The sequence below is a fragment of the Monodelphis domestica genome, chromosome 6 (assembly GCF_027887165.1).
Source record: "Monodelphis domestica isolate mMonDom1 chromosome 6, mMonDom1.pri, whole genome shotgun sequence".
Lineage (NCBI taxonomy): Eukaryota > Metazoa > Chordata > Mammalia > Didelphimorphia > Didelphidae > Monodelphis > Monodelphis domestica.
The window spans coordinates 7283361-7305486 of NC_077232.1; the positions used below are offsets into that span (position 1 = coordinate 7283361).

Here is a 22126-nt window from a genome sequence, read left to right on the forward strand (position 1 = left end):
ATGGGATGAGCCCACCCATAAAATGGAAGCAAGTAGCAGTATGGATGAGAAACCAGAATCCAATAATGTTTACAAGAGACATGCTTGAAACAGAAAGACCCCCAGAGGATTAAAGAACAATTTTGCAATATTGTAGGGTGATCAGCTGTGAAAGACTTTTCTTCTCTCAGCAAGACAACAATCTAGGACAATTCTGAAGGACTTATGACAAAGAATCCTCTCCACCTCCAGAGAAAGAACTATTGGAGTTGGAATACAGATCAAAGTATATGATTCTCCATTTTTATTTGGGTTTTTACTTAGGATTTTTGGTATTATATGAGTATCCTCTTACAACAATGAACAACATGGAAATGTAGTTTGCAGGATAATGCATATGTAATCCAGGCCAAATTGCTTACCATCCCTTGGAGTGGGAGAGGGGAGGCAAAGGAGGGAGGGAGACACTTTGGATCTTATAACTTCAGAAAACATATGTGGAAAATTGTTATTACATGTAATTGGGAAAATAAAATAGCTTTAAAAAACAACAATCTGGTACTAGGATGGGAGTCAGAAAAAACCAAAACAAAACACAACAAGGCTCGTAAGGGCTAATGTAAGATGTAGTAAGAAGAGTTGGGAGATCTTTGTGTAGAGCAACAGCAATGTTGTAATGATGACTGACTGTGAAAGCCTCAGCTCCTCTGATCAATGACTCAAGGCAATTCCAAAGGACCCAGGATGAAAAAATGGCTCTCCACACTCCCTCTCTATTGTTGATGCCACCCCATCTCCCTTATCCCTTTCCCCTCCTATTTCCCTATTGGGCAAGATAGATGTCTACACCCTACTGAGTGTGAACATATGTTCTGCCCTTCCCTCTTGGAGCTAATCTCAATAAGACTGAGGTTCAAGCAATGCCCACCCCCACTCCCATTTTCTCCTCCACTAGAAAAGCTCCTCTTTGAGGCCTTTTTTTTCTGTGAAAGAGTTTCATCATTCCCCATTCCCCTTCTTCCCATTGCTGGAAGGCTGTAGGCGAGAGTTTGCTGGGGATGCAAATAAGCTCTGGTGGTCTTGGAGGGCCCCTGAGATTCTGGGGTTCTGGGAACGTCCTGGTGGAAGGGTCCAGCTGCTACATCACAGAAGGGTCTCCATGGAGACAACCAAGCCCCTCCACAGAATGTGGACCCCATAAATCCCTTAGAGGAGCTGAAGCGAGGGAAAAAGAAGTGGCTGGGAGGGCAGGGAGGGCCAGCAGGACTAAGAGGGCCACGTGTGAAGGGGCCCAAGTGAAACCCTCGTCGCTGTTGTGTCTGATCCAGGGTTCCGGGCCAAGATGAATTTCTTATCTGTTCCAGAGAAGTCCCCAGAGCCTAAGGAGGCTACCACTGAGAAGATACAAGTCAAGGGATCCTCCTCTACCGTGGGCAAATCTAGCTTTGGCAAACACCTCTCCGTGGGTGCTCGCACCTCTCATACCTCCTATGGCACCGGCAGCCTTAAAAGCAGAGGCTCTAAAGGGAGTAAGACGAGTGGCTCGATGGAAGGAGACTGGGAGCAAGAGCAAGAGAAGAAGTCCAAGCATAAATGTAAGATGAACTCCCGGGGGCTCCCGGGTGGGACCTGACAAACCTTGACCCCAGCCCAGTTCCCTGCCCCTCCTTAGAGCCCTGCCGGGCCTTGGGCTGAGTCAGGGAAAACGTGCCACGGTCCCTTGAGCTCCAGCCCAGGCCAAGCCATGGCCAAGGGCCCAGCTGTCGCTGACCCCCAGACAGGGCCCATCCTTGGCCAGGCCTCTGGCTCTCTGCTTTCTGGCCTGGGGCCTCAGGCCACACTCAGCACAGCTGAAGCTGGGCACTTCCTGGAGGTCTGGGTTCCTGTTCCCTCAAGGAGGAGGAGGAGGGCGAGCAGGCCAGGGAGGCAGCCCCCCAGCTCTTATGTGCCCTTCTGGTAGCTCACTCCCGCCCCCAGTCCCGCTCCTCAAACCAGGGTGAGGGAGCCCAGAGAGCAGGCTCTCGGCTTATCTCCTCCCTGTCCGATCGGGGCGGCCCCTGTGGCTGCCCCCCAGGTTCTGAGAGGGGGAGAGAAGCAGGGCCCGTCCTGCCCCTCCACTGGACATCCTGCCTGGGCTGAGGGGTGCCGCCAGCATCCCTGCCCACGCCTGAGCCGCCTCTTTCCTCACCGCCTCCCCTTGTAGCCAAAATGCAGCGGGGCCAGAAGAAGCACATGACTATAGGAGATCTGCTGAAAAAGTTTTGTAGTGAAATACATAAAATCTGTGTCCGAATCCAAGATATGCTCTTAGTCCTCATCAAAAGCAATTACTTTGAGTCCTTCATCTTCATCGTGGTCTGTCTTAACACTTTGTTGCTGGTGATCCAGACTTTTGCCGAGGTGGAGATCTGGGGAGGTAAGCACCCCGGGAAGGGTGTGAACCCCAACAGCCCAGGGATGGCCGGGGGGATGTCCTGGGCCCAGGAAGTTCAGAGCTGCTCCTGGAGGCCACTGGAGAGGACCAAGGAGCAGGTTAGAACCAGTGGGCCACCTTCAGCTACCTGCAAGAGTCTGCATGGAGGAGGAAGAGAGCAGGGCCAGGCCCGGGGGGGAGGGTCATCCGGGCCCTCTGGGACAGGGCAGGAATGGCTCCTCTTAGCTCTCCAAGCTGCCAGGGAAGCCACAGTGCTCAGCCTGCCTCCCAATGACTGGATCCAGCTTGGGAAAGAGAGGGAGAAATGGCTGCCTGACAAATGGGTTGGGAGATGAGAGGGAGGGGGGATTCCCAAGCTTGAACCCTTTCCTCTCTGCCTCATTTCTGCCTTCTGGCTTCCTTTAAGCCACAGCAGAAGCCTCCTCTGATCTCCCTCAATTGGCACGTCTGCCCTCTGAGCCTCTCTCCAACTTCTGGCTCCATCTTGTCTCTGCAGAGTTGTTGGCATATTCTCTCCCTCATTAGACTGGAAACTCCTTGAAGGCAGAGATGACTTTTTCCTTCTTTAATTTACCCTTCTTTTATCCACAATGGGCAGCTTAGGTGGAGTGCTAGGCTTGAACTCAGGAAGACTCATTTTCCTGAGTTCAAATCTGGCCTCAGACACTTACATGAGCTGTGTGACCCTGGGCAAGTCACTTAACCCTCTAGGCCTCAGCACCTCAATGTAAAATGAGCTGGAGAAGGAGAGGGCAAACCATTCCAGTATCTTTGCCAAGAAATTCTCAAAAGAGGTCAGGAAGAGTAGGACGAGACTGAAACGACTGAACAGCAAAGAATATCCTTGGAGTTTAGCATAGCACTGGACACACAGTAGGTGTTGAATTAATGGTTGGGACTGATTCTCTGCCTGAAATGATTTCTAGGAATCCCAGAATTTGGGCCAAGCCTGGAGCTTGGAGATCACTGACTCCAACCTCCTCCTTTTGCAGACAGGGAAACTGAGACCTGCAAAGATCAAGAGACTTTGCTGAGTAGACTTGCTTTGAATCCCATCTCAGGCACTGTGATGATGGTGGGCAAGTCACTTACCCTCTCAGAGCCAGTTCCCTCCTCTGGGAAAGGATGACAGTGACTGTAGGGATGCCACTGTGACAATGAAGTCAGAGAGCAGACAGCAAGTTCTTTGCTGGTCCCTGTATCTAAGACCTCAGGCAGTTCAAAGCTTAGCCCAACCCACAAGACCCTCTCCAGGGCAGACACAACAGGATACAGACCCCCTGGGTCAGCAGACCTCCTAGAACCTTATTGCTCTGACACAGTCAACTCTCCCTGACTTGTAACAGACTCAGCTTTTCCTCTACACAGTCAGGGTCAACTTAGGAATGCCAACCTCAGAGGCAGGCTGGTGGCAGCATTTAGTCAAGCTGTCTTATGCTCCCACATCTCACCCATTCTGACACCCTAATCATAGTAACATGGAAAAAATTTTAGGCATCAAAATGAATGAATGGATGGATGGATGGATGGGTGGGTGGGTGGATGGGTGGATAGAAGGATGGATGGATGGATGGATGGATGGATGGATGGATGGATGAGTGGGTGGGTGGGTGAGTGGGTGGGTGGGTGGATGGCTGGGTGGGTGGATGGATGGGTGGATGGAAGGATGGAAGGATGGATGGATGTTTGGATGGATGGATGGATGAATGGATGGAAGGATGAATGGATGGATGGATGGATAGATGGGTGGATGAATGGATGGGTGGATGAATGGGTGGATGGAAGGATGGATGGATGGAAGGATGAATGGATGATTGGATGGAAGGATGAATGGATGGATGAGTGGGTGGGTGGATGGATGGGTGGATGGGTGGATGGATGGATATATAGATGGATGGATGGGTGGGTGGATAGTCGGATGGATAGATGGATGGATGAATGGGATTCACAAATGCTAGTCTGAAGGAGCAAAAGACTATGGCCCTAGAATCTCTCCAGGATAAAAGGATACTGGGGAAACTTGGGAGAACAGAGAGGAACTTCAGCCTACTAATGTCCTAAAGAAAGAATGTGGTGACTGCTAAGTCATCCTGCTCATGTGCCATTTTGGATTTCATATCCAAAAGGGGGGGAGACTCATAGAGACATTTTCTGGAAAGACTATTCCTTGGGGTTCCTGGGTTCCTGAGAACACAAGGCTATTGGGAACCTTACCTGAGGGAAGAGGGTGCAGGCAGGTGGGGAGAGAGACTTCAGCAGGAGGCTGGAGCCTATAGGGAAACTGAGGATCTGGCCTTCCCACAGAATGGTACTTCACAGCTTTGGACTCCGTCTTCCTCTGCATCTACTTTATGGAATCTTTTATAAAGATCCTGGTCCTGGGAACTGGATACTTTCATAGCTGGGACAACCTAGGTGGGTAGGGTTGGGGACTTGGTCTGGATGGAGAGGGGTGGGATGACTGAGATTGGGAACAGGGTGGGACCAAGCCAGAGAGGGATTGGGCATGGAGGGGCAGTAATGATGAGTTGGCATGTCATCCAGGGCTTAGTCTTCCAATCCAGGAAAGAGGATTGTAATGGAATGGGTGGTTTTCACCCCCAGGGTGGGAGCACCTTGTGGATGTGGGATCCAGTCTTAGGGAAAGGAGGTTCTGGTGCCTTGCTCAGGAGTTTTGTAAAGAAAGCCACACTTAGAATCAGGAACCAAGGCTCTACTTCCAACTCTGTTACTTAGAAGCTGTGTGGGTCCTGGATTTAAGGGCCCTGGGTTCAAAACTCACCTTTGATGCTTGCTACTCATGTGACCTTGGTCAAGTTACTTCTTTGAGCCTCATTTTTGGTCATCTTTACTATGAGGAAGTAAGACTAGAGGCCCATTGAAGTCTTTCCAACTTTAGAGCTAGGCTCCTAGGGATGTTGGACATGTGTACTATGTATGGTCTCTCCTAGGGCAGGGAGAACAGAATCTTTGTTCTGAAGAGTAAGTTAGACACCAGATGCAAAATGCACATGATGTAAATGGTGGCTATTGTCGTTATCCACCTTAGAGGGCTACGAGGAGGAAGGGGCTTTTCTGATAGAGACACAATGGCTTAGTGGTGAGAATACAAAATCCCTGAGTAAGGAAGACCTGGATTCAAATCCTGCCACTGGCAATGACTTTGCTATGAAACCCCAGGCAAATCATTTCCCCACTACCCCTCAGTTTCCTCATGTGTAGAAGGAACATAAGAATGGCTGCAGAATCAAGGGAGAGAACTGGGGTGGGTGCTTGGCCAGCCTCAAAGAGGCAGAGAACTTGTGGTCAGCTCTGCTAAGTGGCTGGAACCTCTCAGGCTGGGCTCCTGAGATGGGCACTGTGGCCCCTGCCCCGCAGACTTTTTCATCATGATCATGGCCCTGTTGGACTTCGTGCTCAAGCAGATCTACTTCTCCTCTGCCAAGAAAATGACCCAAAGCAAAACTGTCTTCCGAGTCCTGAAGATCTTTAAAGGCCTTCGATCCCTGAGGGCCATCAGGGTGATGCGGAAACTCAAGTGAGGTCCAGCTGGGTCCTGGGCAGAGAAGCCCCTTACTCTCTGGAGGCCTCAGTTTCTCCCCTTACAAAATGTGGAGGTGGGGGAGGCATTAAGTGACAGTGGATAGAGTGCTCAACTTGACCTTGGGCAAGTCACTTCCCCTCTGGGTTTCCATTTCCTATCCTAAGAAGGGAAGGGAACTTGATGACCCTTCATGTCTCTTCTAGATTCTAATCTCTGATTTTATTCCTGAATGAACTCCAAGTGCCTCTGTTTCTCCATCTATCAAATGAAAGGGTTGGACAAGATCTCTAGGCTGCTTCCCACTCTCAATCTAGGGTGCTATGAATTCCAGGTCATCAGGTCCTGTTCTGAGGTTCCTTCCAGCTTTTCCACTGGACTTCCTATTAGTTCTGATATTCTCTGTCCAGTGCTCTAAGGGCTCTTCCTGCTCTGACTTTGTTTACCCTAAAATCCTGACCAATCCTAAGAGTCTTTGAAGTCCAAGGTCCCAGCCAGAGGCTCATCAGGGGCCAGAGTCCAGCTTCCTGATCCCCAGTCCTGCCTGGTGCCCAAGCACTGGCTCCAGAGGCTGCTCCTTAGCTGCAGTCTTTTCCCTTAGAAAACTTGCCTGGTCCTTTGACCCTCTTGTCTGACTCTCCCTCTGCTTGCAGGTTCCTCACCAGCCTCAAGGGGGTGGCAGAGACTCTGGCCAGATCAGCATCATCCATCACAGCCATCCTTGTCCTGATGTTCACCTGCCTTTGTATCTGGCCAAGAAGGGGACTGGGGCACTGGGGAGGAGCTAGGCAGGCAGGGAGGAGGCTAGTAGGGCTGGGCTGGCTGGGACTGGGTTGAAGCTAGCGGTTCCTCCAGCAGCATTGCAAGGGCCCCTGGGGCCTCCTTAGCATCCCAGTCTTCTTCTCTGTGATGCTCCGAGCCCTGTTCCATGAGGAAGATCCGAAGCATTTTGGGAACATCTTTATCACCATCTTCACCCTCTTTACCATGCTCACACTGGATGACTGGTCCATGACCTTCTTGGACAAACGAACAACAAGTAAAGAATCAGCCTGAACCCTGGGAGGGCCTGAATGGCTGGATGTTCTCTGTAGATTGGTCTTGGGAACTTTGGATCAGAGCCATAAATAACTAGGGTGGACCAATGGGACTTTAGCCAAGAGTGCAAAATTCAGAGTGCTAATGTAAAAACAATAGGTATTTCCTCACTTCCCTTTCTGTTTCCCCACCACTTAGCTGTAGAAATGCTTCCCATTATCCCAAACCTAGTTTATGATTCTTGCTGAGAGTGCAAAGTAAGGGTTTTTTCTCCCCAGATTCCTGGTACATCATTCCTATCCTCATGATCTACATTGTCATACAATACTTGATTTTCCTCAAGTGAGAATCCCAGCCCTCCTTTTCCTTCCCACCCTGAGGCACCCCAGCTCCCCTCTCCTCCCCTATGTACCCGCAGGCTTCCCTAACCCTATTTTTCCTTTCCTCAAGCCCCAGGTCCCCAGAAAAGCCCAGCTCATCCCCTACTCTGCCCACAAACCCTTCAGGGGCGCCCCAGCCCCTTTGCAGGTCTGTTGCCCTCCCCTCCCAGGCCCTGACTCAGATCTCAGGGTCTCAGGCCGCACCCTCCCTTGTCTTGCAGCCTAGTGATAGCAGTGCTGGTGGATAACTTCCAAATTGTCCTCCGCAACAAGCAGGAAAGGGCGAAAGAGCAGGTACTTGGGACTGGCAGGGAAGAAGGGAGAAAGGGTGAGTCTATGTGCTGCTCAGTGCGGGGTAGCCAGGTGGGACAGGAGCAGGTCCCTGCTGGTTTCTGAGCTGGGCTTCATCCTAGAGAAGGCCTTGAGCAGGCAGAGTGGGCACCGGCACCCTGACATTCACGCTTACATCCCCCAAGAATGCCCCCCACCTCCCGGAGCTGTAGCTACCGGGAGGGCTTGTGCCAAAGCTGGGGGACACACGTGGCCCTCAGGAACCAGGGCCCCCCTGTGGGCTCTGAGGCGAGAATCAAGTACCGGGGAGGTCTGTGGCTCCAGGTGGGGTTCACATAGCCAAATGCTTTGTTCTCTGCATGGGCACCTTCTCACCATTGGAGGGGGGGCATGAGATCTTGGGAAGCTGTGAAGCCTCCTGGCCTGCCCTTAACCACCATAGCAGAGGGTCAGAGATGGGTGATAACTGCAGTGTCCTGCTCCCTGCCCTCTGCCCTCTGCTCTCTGCCCACACCCACCTTTGCCAAAAATGGGTGGAGATAGTCGTTGGGTTCGTCTCCCCTTCATCACCAAATCTAGGCAGCCTCTCAAAGAGCCAAGGAGAGACAGAAAAGTACCCACACGTCATGGGCACTGGATCAGCTCTGCCAAGCTCCACCTTGTTGTCCCCTGCCTCTGCAAGGGTGGATGCTCTCCTTTTGGCATTAGTGCCCAGGGGGGTAGCACAGTGGATAGAGTGCCAGTTCTGGAGATGAGAGGCCCCAGGTTCAGATTTGGCCCCAGACACTTCCTAGATGTGTTACCCTGGGTAAGTCACTTAACCCCAATTGCCAGCCCCTTAGCACTCTTCTGCCTTAGAATCAAGACAGAAGGTGAGCATTTATCTATTAAAAACAAAATGCCGCATCTGGTCAGGGTGGGGATAGATGAGGCTGTCTATTGGGGGTGTCCAGGGAGGGAAGAATTAACTTCTCTCTCACAACTCACTCCCTAGAAAGTAGCCCGGATGCATGAGAAGCTTTTGGATGAGTCTCTGACGCACCTTGATAAAGGTAGTCATGCCCCCCTGCTAAGGAGCCACAGTTTACCTTTCATGCCTCCTAGGAGCTCAGAGGGAGGAGATACCTGAGAGGCCCCAGGCATGTCCAATCCAAACTCTGGCCCCGGGCTAGAATCCCCTCCCTGAGTGCCCTGGCTAGCATGGCTGCATTCCCCTCTGCTCAAATACCTGCCCATCACTCCCTCAGCCTCCTGAGCTCAGGACAGTCCTTCTCTCACATTCTCCTTTATTCTCTTTCCTCACAGAAGTGGAAGAACAGAAGAGTGATATCTCTTTACAAATGGATATTATTGAGAAAAAATATGGACACTTTACTCCTAAGTAAGGGGAAGCCCCTGGAGCTAGGGAGGGTGAGAGGGGGCCTGGAGACCAAACAGGAAGACCCTGACTCTCATGTGGGGAATCTGTGGGGGAGTCACTGGACCAGTGTGCAAGAAGAGAAAGAGGTGGGAGGCCCCTGGGGAAAGACTCCTGACCTCCACCCCCCAGAGTGGGGCCACTGATGGCACAGCAGTTTCTTGAGTCCTCAGACCCTGGGCCAAAGAAAAGGTAAGCCTTGGCCTTGGCTATCAGGAACTCAAGTCCCTGAGGATGCAGAACTTAATGCAGGGATCCCTCTTAGAGGGGAGCCTGGATTCATTTGATAAAGGAGCAAAGTCCTTCTTAGAAGGCAAAAGAGATTTGCCCCAAGTCAGGAAGAGGAGAAAGTCTCAGAGTCAGTGGTCAAATGGAACTTTCCAGCCTGCTGAAGAAGGAAGGCTGTGTGGAGGGGGAGGTGCACATGTGTAAAGGCTTCATCTGTCTCCTCACCAGCCCTGGCTCCCCTGCGCCCTGCTTCTGAGATGGAGGGCATTGCCCAGCAGCTTACAGTTCTAACAGCTCAAAGGGCAAGAGGGGGGTCCTCACCACTTTGAATGGTTTATCGAATATGCCAGATGGGAGGGAATTTACAATATACAAATGGGATGTGAGGGTGGGAGGGCCCTTAGAGCAAGGAATGTCAGCATGAGGAGGGCCCTTAGAGTATAGAATGAGATCTAGAAGGGGAAAGTAGAGTCCAGAACATGAACAGCCAGTGCTGAGGTGGCCCTTAGAACAGAGAATGGCAAAGATGAGAAGGGTGGCCAGAACATCAACAGTCAGCCTGGAAGAAACCTTAGAACATAAAATGGCAGAGCCAAGAAGGGACCAAAGAGGCTGGAATATGGATTGTCAGAGCTCAGAGGGCCCTTAAAGCAAAGAATGACAGACACCAGAAGGACCTTAGAGGCCAGAACACAGAAAGTCAGAGCTGAGAGGACCCTTAGAATGGAAAATAGCAGAGCCGAGCAGGGAAGTATCTTTAGAACAGAGAATGGCAGAGCCTAGAAGAGACTAAAAAACCAGAACATAGACTGTTGGAACTGAGAAGGACCTTTAATTTGCATGCCTAATTCATTTATCTTTGCCCTCTCTAATCTGTTAATATATGCACTCAAGGATATAAATTTCCCCCTGAGTACTGCTTTGGCTGCATCCCATAGATTTTGGTAGGATGTGTCATCATTGTCATTCTCTTCAAATAAATTATTAATTGTTTCTATGATTTGTTCTTTAACTGATTTTGGAGAATCATTATTTAATTTCCAATTAATTTTTTATTTGTCTCTCCATGTACCCTTACTAATTATTATTTTTATTGTATTGTGATCTAGAAAAGTTTCATTTATTATTTCTGCTCTTTTACACTTGTTTACCATTTTTCTATGTCCTCATACATGATCAATCTTTGTGAATGTACCATGTGCTACTGAAAATATGTATTCCTTTTTGTCCCTATTTATTTTTCTCCACATATCTATTAACTCTAATTTTTCTAAGATTTCATTCACATCTCTTACCTCTTATTTATTTTTTGGTTTGATTTATCTAGATCTGATAGAAGAAGGTTCAGGTCTCCCACTAGTATAGTTTTACTATCTATTTTGTCCTTGAGCTCCACTAGTTTCTCCTTTAGAAATATTGGTGCTATACCATTTGGTGCATACCTGTTGAGTACTGATATTTCCTCATTGTCTATAGTGCCTTTCATCAGGATGTAATTACCTTCCCTTTCTTTTTTAATCAGATCTATTTTTACTTTGGCATTGTCAGATATCATGATTATGACACCTGCCTTCTTTTTCTCAGTTGAAGCCCAATAGATTTTGCTCCATCCTTTTACCTTTATCCTGTATGTGTTTACCTGTCTCATGTGTTCTTCTTGAAGACAACATATGGTAGGATTTTGGTTTCTAATCCACTCTGTTATTTGCTTCTGTTTTATGGGTGAGTTTATCCCATTCACATTCAGAGTTATGATTACCACCTGTGTATTCCCCAACATTTTGATTTTCTCTCCTAGTTCTGCCCTTTCTTCTTTCACTATTTCCTTTTAAACCAGTGGTTTGCTTTTAATCAGTCCCCCTAATCACCACCCTTTTTTTACTTCCTTTTCTGCTCCATCCCTTTTTGTTCCCCTTTTATTATTTTTTTAGAGTTGATTAAATTCCCTCCCTTCTCTTTCCCTCCCTTTTTGTACTCCCTGCCCTGCCCCCTCCTTGGTTTTTCCCTTCTCACTTTCCCTGTATGGTATTATAGAATTTAATACCCCAATGGATCTAGATGCTCTTCCCTCTCAGAATTGATTCCACTGAGAGTAAGTTTAAGTATTACCTATTAACACTCTCTTCCTCTCCTTCTCATAATAGTATTATTCCAAACCTCCCCTTCCTATGCACCTCTTTGTGTAGTATAGATTATCCTATTTTTATTATTCCTTTAAGTTTCTCTTGGTGCCATCTTCTATTCCACCCCTTTTCTTTTTTTGCATATCATCTTAGACCACTTAGTACCCCAACCTCTACCTATGAATAATTATTCTAATTACTATAATAATGAATACAATTTTTGAGAGTTACAGATAACATTTTTCCATGTAGGAACATAAACAATTTGACCTTATTGAAGCCCTTAAGGAAGAAAATTTTAAAAACAAATTTTCTTCCTTTCCCCTCTTTTATTTACCTTTTCATGTTTTTTCTTCATTTTTGTGTTTGGATGTCAAACTTTCTGCTTAGTTCTCATCTTTTCTTTACAAATACTTGGAAATATATTTTGTTGAATGCCCAAACTTTCCTCTGGAAGTATATAGAAAATGATGATAGGTAGGTTATTCTTGGTTGTAGACTCAATTCTCTTGCCTTTCTGAATATCATATTCTAAGCCTTGTGATCCTTTAGTGCAGATGCTGCCAGATCCTGTGTAGTCCGGATTAGTGTTCCTTGATATCTGAATTGTCTCTTTCTGGCTTCTTGAAATATTTTCTCCTTAGCTTGGAAGCTCTTGAATTTCACAATTACATTCCTGGGGGTTGTCTTTTGAGTATTTAGTGTAGAGGGTGACCTATGGGCTCTTTCAGTGTCTATTTTTCTCTCTTGTTCAAGAACATCAGAGCAGTTTTCTTGAATAATTTCTTGTAATGTGATGTCAATGTTTCTGTTTATTTCTGGGTTTTCAGGTAGACCAATGATCAGCTAGAATTTTGGTGGGAGCTTGGAGCATGGAAATGCCCAAATCCCACATACCTTCAATGCTGTGCCCTACAGTGGGATCCCTTTGTTCATCTGAACTTGGGTTTTTTTTTTTGGCTTTTTGAGGTGGTCTGTATTGGTCAGTGGTGAGGAGAGTAAGAGTCCTACTTCTACACAGCAGCCATCTTAACCAGGAAGTCCCTGAGAAAGACCTTTAGAAGAGAGAATGAGAGATTAGAAGGGAACTTAGAGTCCAGAACATGGGCTGTCAGGGCTGAGAGGATCCTTAGAACAGGGAACAGGGAATGACAGAGCCTAGAAAAGACCAAAGAACCAGAACATAGACTATCAGAGCTGGCAATAAAGAACCCAGAGATTGGATTTGGTCTGAACCACATCAGTTCAGTGGAAAGGAAACAGCCAAGTGGGGAGTTTGGCCCTGTGCATTGACCTCTCCTTTGATGCTCTCACTTCCAAGCTTCCTCCAACCCTCACCATGTAGGACAAGGCTTTGGGGAGGGGGCAGCATCTCACATCTCACAAACATGGTCCAAGCTATTGAGGGCAGGAGCTGAGGACTTGGAGACAACCAGTTCTGCTGCCTCTAGACATGCTTATCCCCCTCCCCAGGTCCCTGTAGACACCCCCAGCCCAAGGTCCCTCCCAGCTCTGGCATTCCTTGTCCTCTTTTGGGACCTTCTACTCTACATGTGCACAATGGAGTCAAGGAGCTTTGCCTGAGCTGTGAGGAATGCCCAGAAGGTGGAGTCTACATTGATATCATGCTGGGACCAGAGAGGAGCAGCAGCAGCAGCAGCAGGGGAGGGTGGGGTGTTGGGGCACTTCCTGTTCTCCCGCCCCCCTAGCCATGAGGCAGAGCATGCCCAGCTGAGGGCGTATGCCCCTCCCCTACAGACAGAAGGAAACCATGTTCCACTATCTCCAGCTGATGGCTGCTGTTGAACATCACCAGCAGATGTTTCGCTCCCAGGCAGCAATCATTGATGAGATCATTGATACGGTGTTTGAAGTATGCTGGGGACCCCAGGGGATCCCTGGGGGGGTGACTCTTTGGATGGGGGCTCCTGGTAGGTGCAGGGTGGCAGAGATGGAGGTGTCATGAAGGGGGCCATGGAGAACCGCAGGCCCAAGAAATGGGTGGGGTGGGGGTCTTGCCCTGCTCCTCCTGAGATCATCTCCACCATTTCCTTCTCAGGCTGGAGAAAATCCATTCAATACATTAAGACTCCAACAAAATGAATAGAAGAAATTAACCTCCTGGACCAGACTGACCTTTACCCCCAAATCCCAATAGAGTCCTGAAGTCTGTTTATATCCTCTTGTCTCCTTACTGGCTGGGAATCCAGTGGGGTCGGTGGGGAAGAGATGGGAGAGGCCCCTGGACGCCAGCCCCCTCAGACTCATCTGTCCAGGGGCTTCCTTTCCTCCTGCTGAGGGCATCCAGCCTTGGCCTTTTTACCCAGCTGGGGGCCCGGGATGGCCTGGGTGCCCTCCTTCCTTCAGGGCCTCCCTTTTCTGAGCCCAGAGTCCTGAGCAATCTAAAAGCCCAGATAAAAGCAGGCAAGAGATGAGAGAAGCTGGGAGAAGGAGCTGGGGGAAGAGGAGCACCTAAAAAAGCTTCTGATTAAAAGTTAGAATTGCAGGCAGGTAAGTGACTCAGTATATTGAGAGCCAGGCTCAGAGATAGAATGTCCTGGGTTCAAATCTGGCATCAGACACTTCTTAGATATATGACCCAAGCCCTTGCCATACTTCTCTCTTAGAACAAATACAAAGTATTAATTCTGAGACAGAAGGTAAAGGTGTTGTTTTTTGAAGTTAGCATTTATTTATGCCTTGAAGGTTTGGACTGCATAATTGCATGACCAGACATGACTGTTTTCCCATTTGAGCCTCACAACTCTGGGGGGCAGGTGCTATGAATTTTACAGATGAGGAAACTGACATTCAAGGATGAAGTGACTTGCCCAGTGTCCCACAGCTAGTAAGGATCTGAGGAGAGTTTTGAACTCGGGTCTTCCTGACTCCAGCTACAGTCCTCTACCCACTGAGCCACCAGCTGCTAACGAGCACCCTGAATTTCCAAGGTGAAATGGGCTGCTGTAGGCAGGAGCGAGGGAGCTCGCTCTCTCCTAGGGGCTCTTCAAGGGGACGCTCAGGGATGCTGGTCAGTTCAAGGTTGTGTAATCAGCAACTATGGGGCTAAGCCTGCACCTCGGACGTTCCATCCCTGATGCCTGGAGCCAAAAGAGGCTCCTCCAAGTATCCATCTGTTGGCACCTGGTGGTTAACTCATATAAAGAGCAAAACTCCTTCGTAGGGGGATGAGGAAGGCCCGAGGCTCCTCCAGAGATGCTGGACTGCTCTTCTATAACCAAGATGAAAAGTGGATCCCATTGTCTCCTTCAGAGACTTGGAAGCTGCCTGGGATATTCGGTGGCCCTGAACTTACCTGGTAAACCAAGTGTAGGGCAACCACCTCCCCCCCACTCACAAGGAGTAACCCTAATTTTCTCAGGCCTGGGGAGCCCGAGGGAACAAGGCCTCCCATCCTTAGAAGTCTGCTGACTCACCCTAATGGCCAAGGGTCAGGTGTCACTGGGCCAGGTAAGTGTTGAGGCAAATTCCATTCTCCACCTGATGCCCAGAGATGTCAGTGCTGAAAGCCATTGGGGCCCCACTCATCCCCAAGGAGCAGCCCCAAGTCAGTTGCCAATAGTGTGAGGGCTCTAGCCATCAGCATTTCCATCCCTAAGGTGCCTTGTGGCAGAAGTGGAGCCATGTCCAGGGATGACCCTGATAAGGATGGCAAACTGGACCTCAGCTGGTCCCCTGATATGGTGGGAAGGTAGAGAGGAGATTGAAGAAGGTTCATGGAGGGAGCAGAGCAGAACCAGGTCAGGGATGCAACTGGTTGAATGAGCACTGAATTTAGAAGCCAAAGCCAAGAGACGGGGGCAAGAGAACCAAGCAGATACCTTAAAGAGATAAGGAAAAATACTTGTACAAAAATATTTCTAGATGTGCTCTTTGTGGTGGCAAAAAATTGGAAAATGAGGGGGTGTTCCTCGATTCTGGAATGGCTGAACAAATTGTGATATCTGGTGGTGATGGAATACTCTTGTGCTGAAAGGAATAATGAATTGGAGGAACTCCATGTGAACTGGAAAGACCTCCATGAACTGATGCAGAGCAAAAGGAGCAGAACCAGGAGAATGTTGTACCCAGAGACTGAGACACTGTAGCACAATCGAATGTAATAGATTTTGATGTAATAGACAATGATCCAGGACAATCCAGAGGGACTTATGATGAAAAAGAATGCTATACACATCCAGAGAACGAACTGTGGGAGCAGAAATGCAGAAGAAAAACATGATTGATCACATGGTTCAATGGGGATATGTTTGGGGTTTTGGTGTTAAATGATTACTCTGGTGTAAATCTGAATAATACAAAAATAAGTTTTGAACAATAATACATGTATAAACCAGTGGAATTGCTTATCAGCTCTGGGAGGGGGGAAGGGAAGAGGGGAGGGAAAGAACATGAATCATGTAACTATAGAAAAATATTCTTTAAAAAAAGAACCAAGCAGAAGTGTGTAAAGACACAAGATTTGGAGGAAGGTAGACTATCTTGTCAACTATTCTAAATGTAAGGGGGGAATATCTGTTCAGCACTGATTATGTCATTGTAGGATAGGATACTCTTCAGAGAATACTGGGATGCCAAAGATAAGTCCAATGAAACCTTGGTTATTAATCAATTTTATTAAGGTTAATTAGGTTCATTGGGGGCATTGAGGAGTTTACCCACAAGAGGGCACTCCTGGCTGGCAGCAGGGTGGATCCCCACACCAATCCCAGGCCAGGTCAGATATGATATAGAAACAGAACAAAGAAAGCCTACTGCCAGGGGTGGCCCAGGATCACATGTAAGTTTTCACTTGGGATAGTTATGTAAAGGGGAAAAGGGATTAATTTTTTAAAGGGTTGGACTTGATTATTTAAAAGTTTGGTCACCAGGAATTTAATTCCAAAGAGATTTTATTCACAATTTATTTACAAAATGTAGAAAGAGTGAAGCAAGAAATCAGAGAGAGGATAAGGTAAGATATCTAGCCTGAGCACTAAGTAATTTACTCCTGGGCCCTCCAGGCAGGGAGAATTAGTTTTAGCTAGCCTCAACAAAGCCTAGGACTCAGGAAGTCTCTTCAGAAAATCCAGCATTTAAGAGTCAGGTTTTCACTCACCAAGTGTCAGTCCAGTCAGCAGATTCTTCTGCCCCTCTTCACCAGCCTCAACTTGAAAGCATGAAGAATTTTTTAAATTGAAGAAAATGTGCTGACCTGGAAAAAAAATCAAGGAGAAATAATTTAAGAATTTTTGGACTATTTGGAAGCCAAGATCAGAAAAAAAAATGTAAGCATTATCTTTCAAAAAATTATCAAGGAAAATTGCCATGATATCCTAGAACTGGTGGGCAATATAGAAATTGAAAAAATTATATTAAAAAAAAGAAATTGAAAAAATTCACCCACCATATCCTGAAAGAGATGCCCAAATGACTATTCTCAGTAATAATATAGCTAAATTCTAGAATTTCCAGACCAAGGAGAAAATCTTGCAAACAATTAGAAAGAAACAATTCAAATACCATGGAGTCACAGTCAGAATCACACAAGATGACTTCAGGCCAAGATGGCAGCTTAGAGAGAGCTAAAGTTCAGATCTCCGGAAACCCTTTCTAATCGATCTCAAACTGTATGCTCCTAGGACACCGAAATTCAAAACAAACAACAGGATAGATCCCGGGAACCCTCTTCCTGGACCTGGATCAAAAGGTATGGCCCCCCAAAAGCCAGAACCCGAGATCACCCGGATCTAAGGGGTAGGCAGAAGGAAGGTCCCAGGACCCCCCCCCCAACCCAGAGCGCTGAGTCCAAGGCAGCAGCAGGAACCTAAGAGCCAGCAAAAGGACCTCAGGGCTGGCTATTCTGAAGGCCGCATCCTGAAAACAACCTGAGCCAGTCGTGTGGGCACCCAGATAGCAGGGAAACATAGAGAGACAGAGGGGAGCCTGTAGCCCCCTGGCTGGATCCTTCCATTCAAGTCTCAGGAAAGGTCCCTGCTTTAAGACACACTCAGTCCAACCCAGCTGAAGTTAATCCTATCAGGAGCCCTCAGAGCTCCAGGAAGCCTTGGTCCCTCCCCCCTCAGACTGCAGGCCCTTCTGGCCCATAAAGGCTCTGAGATACTTTGCGGACAGTGCCAAGCCAGGCTCAGAGCGTGGAAGTAAGGCAACGGAGAAGCATTGGGAGGGAACTGAGAGCAGTAACACCTGCAAATGGACAATTCGCCTGGGGCTAAAGCCTCTGAACACCAGATAGAGATAAGAAAAGCTAGACCTCCCCACTCAGATAGAGATGGCAAACAGCACAGAAAAGCCCCCAAACTCCAAGAAAAACAAGAAGAAGGGGGCGACTTTGGACACATTTTATGGAGCAAAAATACAAAATACAGAGGAGATAGAAGAGGAAACACAAGCAAATGCTCCGAAACCTTCCAAAGGAAATGGAAACTCTCCACAAACCCATGAAGAATTTGAATCAGAAATGATAAAAAATATGGAAGCCTTCTGGGAGGAAAAGTGAGAAATAATGCAAAAGAAATTCACGCATCTACAAAACCAGTTTGACCAAACTGTAAAGGAAAACCAGGCTTTAAAGGTCAGAATCAGCCAACTGGAAGACAACAAGCATGCAAAAGAGCAAGAATTAATAAAGCAAAGCCAAAAGACCAAGAAATTAGAAGAGAACATAAAATATCTCACTGACAAGGTCATAGACTTAGAAAATAGAGGGAAAAGAGACAATTTAAGAATAATTGGACTACCAGAAAAGCCAGAAATAAACAGCAAACTCGACATCGTAATATAAGATATAATCAAAGAAATTTGCCCAGAGATTCTAGAACAAGGGGGCAATACAGGCACTGAAAGAGTTCACAGAACACCCTCTACACTAAACCCCCAAAAGACAACTCCCAGGAATGTAATTGCCAAATTCCAAAGCTTTCAAGCAAAAGAAAGCCTTACAAGAAGCCAGAAAAAAACAATTTAGATATAAAGGAATGGCAATCAGGGTCACACAAGACCTTGCAAGTTCCACTCTGAATGACCGTAAGGCATGGAACATGATTTTCAGAAAGGCAAGAGAGCTGGGCCTTCAACCAAGAATCAGCTACTCATCAAAACTGACTATATACTTCCAAGGGAAAGTATGAGCATTCAACAAAATAGAAGATTTCCAAGTTTTTGCAAAGAAAAGACCAGAGCTCTGTGGAAAGTTCGATATCAAAAAACAAAGAGCATGGAATACCTGAAAAAATAAATATGAAGGAAAGGGAAAAGAAGAAAAATGTTATCTTTTTCTTTTATTCAAACTCTCTTCTTTAAGGACTATATTTATATTGATCTATGTATATTAATATGTGGGGAAAATGTAATGTGTAAATAGGGGGAAAAGAAAGACCAAATAGAATAATCTTTCTCACACAAAGATTCACACGGGAAGGGGAGGGGAAGAAAACTCCTATAAGAAGAAGAGAAAGAGAGTTTTTACTTAAACCTTACTCTCAGGGAAATCAACTCTGAGAGGGAAGAACATCCAGATCCATTGGGATCTTGAATTCTATCTTACCCAACAAGGGCAGGGAGAAGGGAAAACCAAGGGGGGTAGAGGGGGAGGGAACATAAAAAATGGAGGGAAGAAGAGGGGGTGGGGGAGGGAACAAAAAGGGAGGGGCTAGAAAGGGAAATATATCAAGGGAGGGGATAAGGGGGACTGATTTAAAATAAATCACTGGATTAAAAAGTTAGAGCTATGGGGGCAGCTGGGTTGCTCAGTGGATTGAGAGCTAGCCCTAGAGACAGGAGGTCCTAGGTTCAAATCTGGCCTTAGCCACTTCCTAGCTGTGTGACCCTGGGCAAGTCACTTGACCCCCATTGCCTAGCCCTTACCACTCTTCTGCCTTGGAGCCAATACACAGTATTGACTCCAAGATGGAAGGTAAGGGTTTAAAAAAAAAGTTAGAGCTGAAGAAGAAAGATTAGAATTAGGGAAGGATATCAAAATGCCAGGGAGACCACAAGTGACAATCATAACTTTGAACATGAATGGGATGAACTCACCCATAAGATGTAGAAGAATAGCAGAATGGATTAGAATCCAAAACCCTACCATATGTTGTCTTCAAGAAACACACATGAAGCGGGTAGACACCCAAAAGGTCAGAATTAAAGGATGGAGTAAGACCTTCTGGGCCTCAACTGACAGAAAGAAGGCAGTGTGATATGGAAATCACTTTAAAAGACTGATATATATTAATTTAAGGTCGCCAAGGAATTCAGCTATGTAATTCCTAAATGAAAACTCAAGTCAGCAGTCAACCTTTTTATGGTGTTTTAATTACAAACAGGAGGAAGAAAAGTATTAGAGGGAGAGAGGGAGAGAGGGAAAGGGGAGAGAAGGAAATAGGGCTTAAATACTCACTCTGCTTAAGCTGAGCCAAAGGCCCAAGGCCCTGGATAGCTGAGGCAAAGAAAAGAGATCAGTCCCTCTCACTCATGTGACCAAAATGGAGAAACAGTCTGTGGGCTCCTCCACTCCAAGCACCAGGCTCCAACCACCTTTTTCCCTCCACACAGAAAGTCCCCAGAACTCCTGAGCTGTCCTCTACCTCACTTCCTCTCTCTCACATGTGCCAATGGTGGCTTTAGCTTGACCTAGGACCACCCAGAGGTCTGTCCTTTTTGCACATGTCTGTTGAAGGCCATATTCTCAAATAATTAAATCTTGAGTTTTGCTACAGCCCCTCCTCATCTTGTTACCCTGAGTAGGGTGGAGATTGTAGTTTCCAAGACCTGATTCTGTTATTCCAAGTATCTCTATTGTTATTGATCAGGAAATAGCTAAATCCCATCTTCTAAAGAATGGTCTGAATAGGGTTGAGTAGTTTTGAAATTCACAGCAGGAGTTGCAATCATGATATCTGATAAAGCCAAAGCAAAAATAGACCTGATTAAAAGGGATAGGGAAGGGAATTATATTCTGTTAAAAGGAACTTTAGATAATGAGGAAATATCACTAATCAACATATATGCACCAAATAATATAGCACCCAAATTTCTAATGGAGAAACTAGGAGAATTGAAGGAAGAAATAGACAGTAAAACCATATTAATGGGAGACTTGAACCAACCATTATCAAATTTAGAATAATCAAATAAAAAAATAAATAAGAAAGAGGTAAAAGAAGTGAATGAAATCTTAGAAAAATTAGAATTAATAGACATATGGAGAAAAATAAATAGGGACAAAAAGGAATACACCTTCTTCTCAGCACCACATGCACATTCACAAAGATTGACCATACACTAGGTCATAGAAACATGGCATACAAATGCAGAAAAGCAGAAATAATAAGTGCATCCTTTTCAGATCACAAGGCAATAAAAATAATGATCAGTAATGGTACATGGAAAACCAAATAAAAAACTAATTGAAAATTAAACAATATGATACTCCAAAATCGTTTAGTTAGAGAAGAAATCATAGAAACAATTAATAATTTCACTGAGGAAGATGACAATTGTAGCAGTCCACCCCTAGCTATGGGCAAGGGGAACAGTTGGTATGTACAGATTGCCTTAGAAGAGAGCATGCTCAGTCTTGAGCATGCTCAGTCTTGCACGTGGCTGGGAAAGCCTCTGACCCGTGACCCCAGCTTCCCCCAGGTTAGGCTGGAACACAGGTTTCTTTGTGCTCACCTGGTTAAGAGAAACCACACCTATACCTTGTCATTAACCAATGATGATCATCCCTATGTACTGTGTATATTTGCATATGAAAGAGATTAAATAGGCCTCAGCCAGTTCCACCTTTCCCTCTTCTGCTCTTGCTCCCTTCCGGCTCACATTGATGCCTGTCCTTGCTGGAGCCTGGCCTTTGGCCAGGCTCCATCTTTAATCTTTCTCTATCACCTCTCCAACCTGTGTGGTATTAAATCTGAATCTCTGGACTGGTAAAAGCCTTTGGAAGGGTCCTTTGATCAGAGCTTGGCTGTGGCTCATTGGTAATTAATAAAGACTCATTCCTGCCACCTCATATCTCTACTTCGACTCCGTCATCCCCCTCATGGTATCTAAAACTTCTATCCTTTCTCTATCTTCCTACCTTAAAGCTTCTCTCTCCCCTCTGAGGAAGCTTTAACAATGGTGAGACATCCTTTCAAACCTTTTGGGATGCAACCAAAGCAGTAATCAGAGGTAAATTCATATCCCTGAGTGCATATATTAACAAACTAGGGAGAGCAGAGATCAATCAATTGGAAATGCAAAAAAAAAAAACTCAAAAGCAATCAAATTAAAACCCCCCAGCAGAAAACCAAACTAGAAATCCTAAAAATTAAGGGAGAAATTAATAAAATCAAAAGTGATAGAACTATTGATTTAATAAATAAGACAAGAAGCTGGTACTTTGAAAAAACAAATAAAATAGACAAAGTACTGGTCAATCTAATTAAAAAAAGGAAAGAAGAAAAGCAAATTAACAGCATCAAAGATGAAAAGGGGGACATCACCTCCGATGAAGAGGAAATTAAGGCAATCATTAAAAATTACTTTGCCCAATTATATAGCAATAAATACAACAATTTAGATGATATGGAAGAATATTTACAAAAATACAACTGCCTAGACTAACAGAAGAAGAAATAGAATTCTTAAGTAATCCCATATCAGAAAATGAAATCCAACAGGCCATCAAAG

At 46.2% G+C, this 22126-nt stretch overlaps 1 protein-coding gene across 1 annotated transcript; it reads left to right on the forward strand.

Moving 5' to 3' along the window:
* Window positions 1–1163: 1163 nt before the first annotated feature.
* On the forward strand, window positions 1164–13609 carry LOC100029796 (cation channel sperm-associated protein 1-like). The gene is made up of 12 exons (XM_007502672.2): window positions 1164–1574; window positions 2183–2395; window positions 4718–4828; window positions 5792–5951; window positions 6608–6699; window positions 6850–6993; window positions 7271–7334; window positions 7594–7666; window positions 8658–8715; window positions 8969–9044; window positions 13190–13304; window positions 13491–13609. The coding sequence occupies exons 1-12, from the start codon at window positions 1322–1324 to the stop codon at window positions 13536–13538; spliced, it is 1407 nt and encodes a 468-aa protein (XP_007502734.2). The 5' UTR covers window positions 1164–1321; the 3' UTR covers window positions 13539–13609.
* Window positions 13610–22126: the final 8517 nt, after the last annotated feature.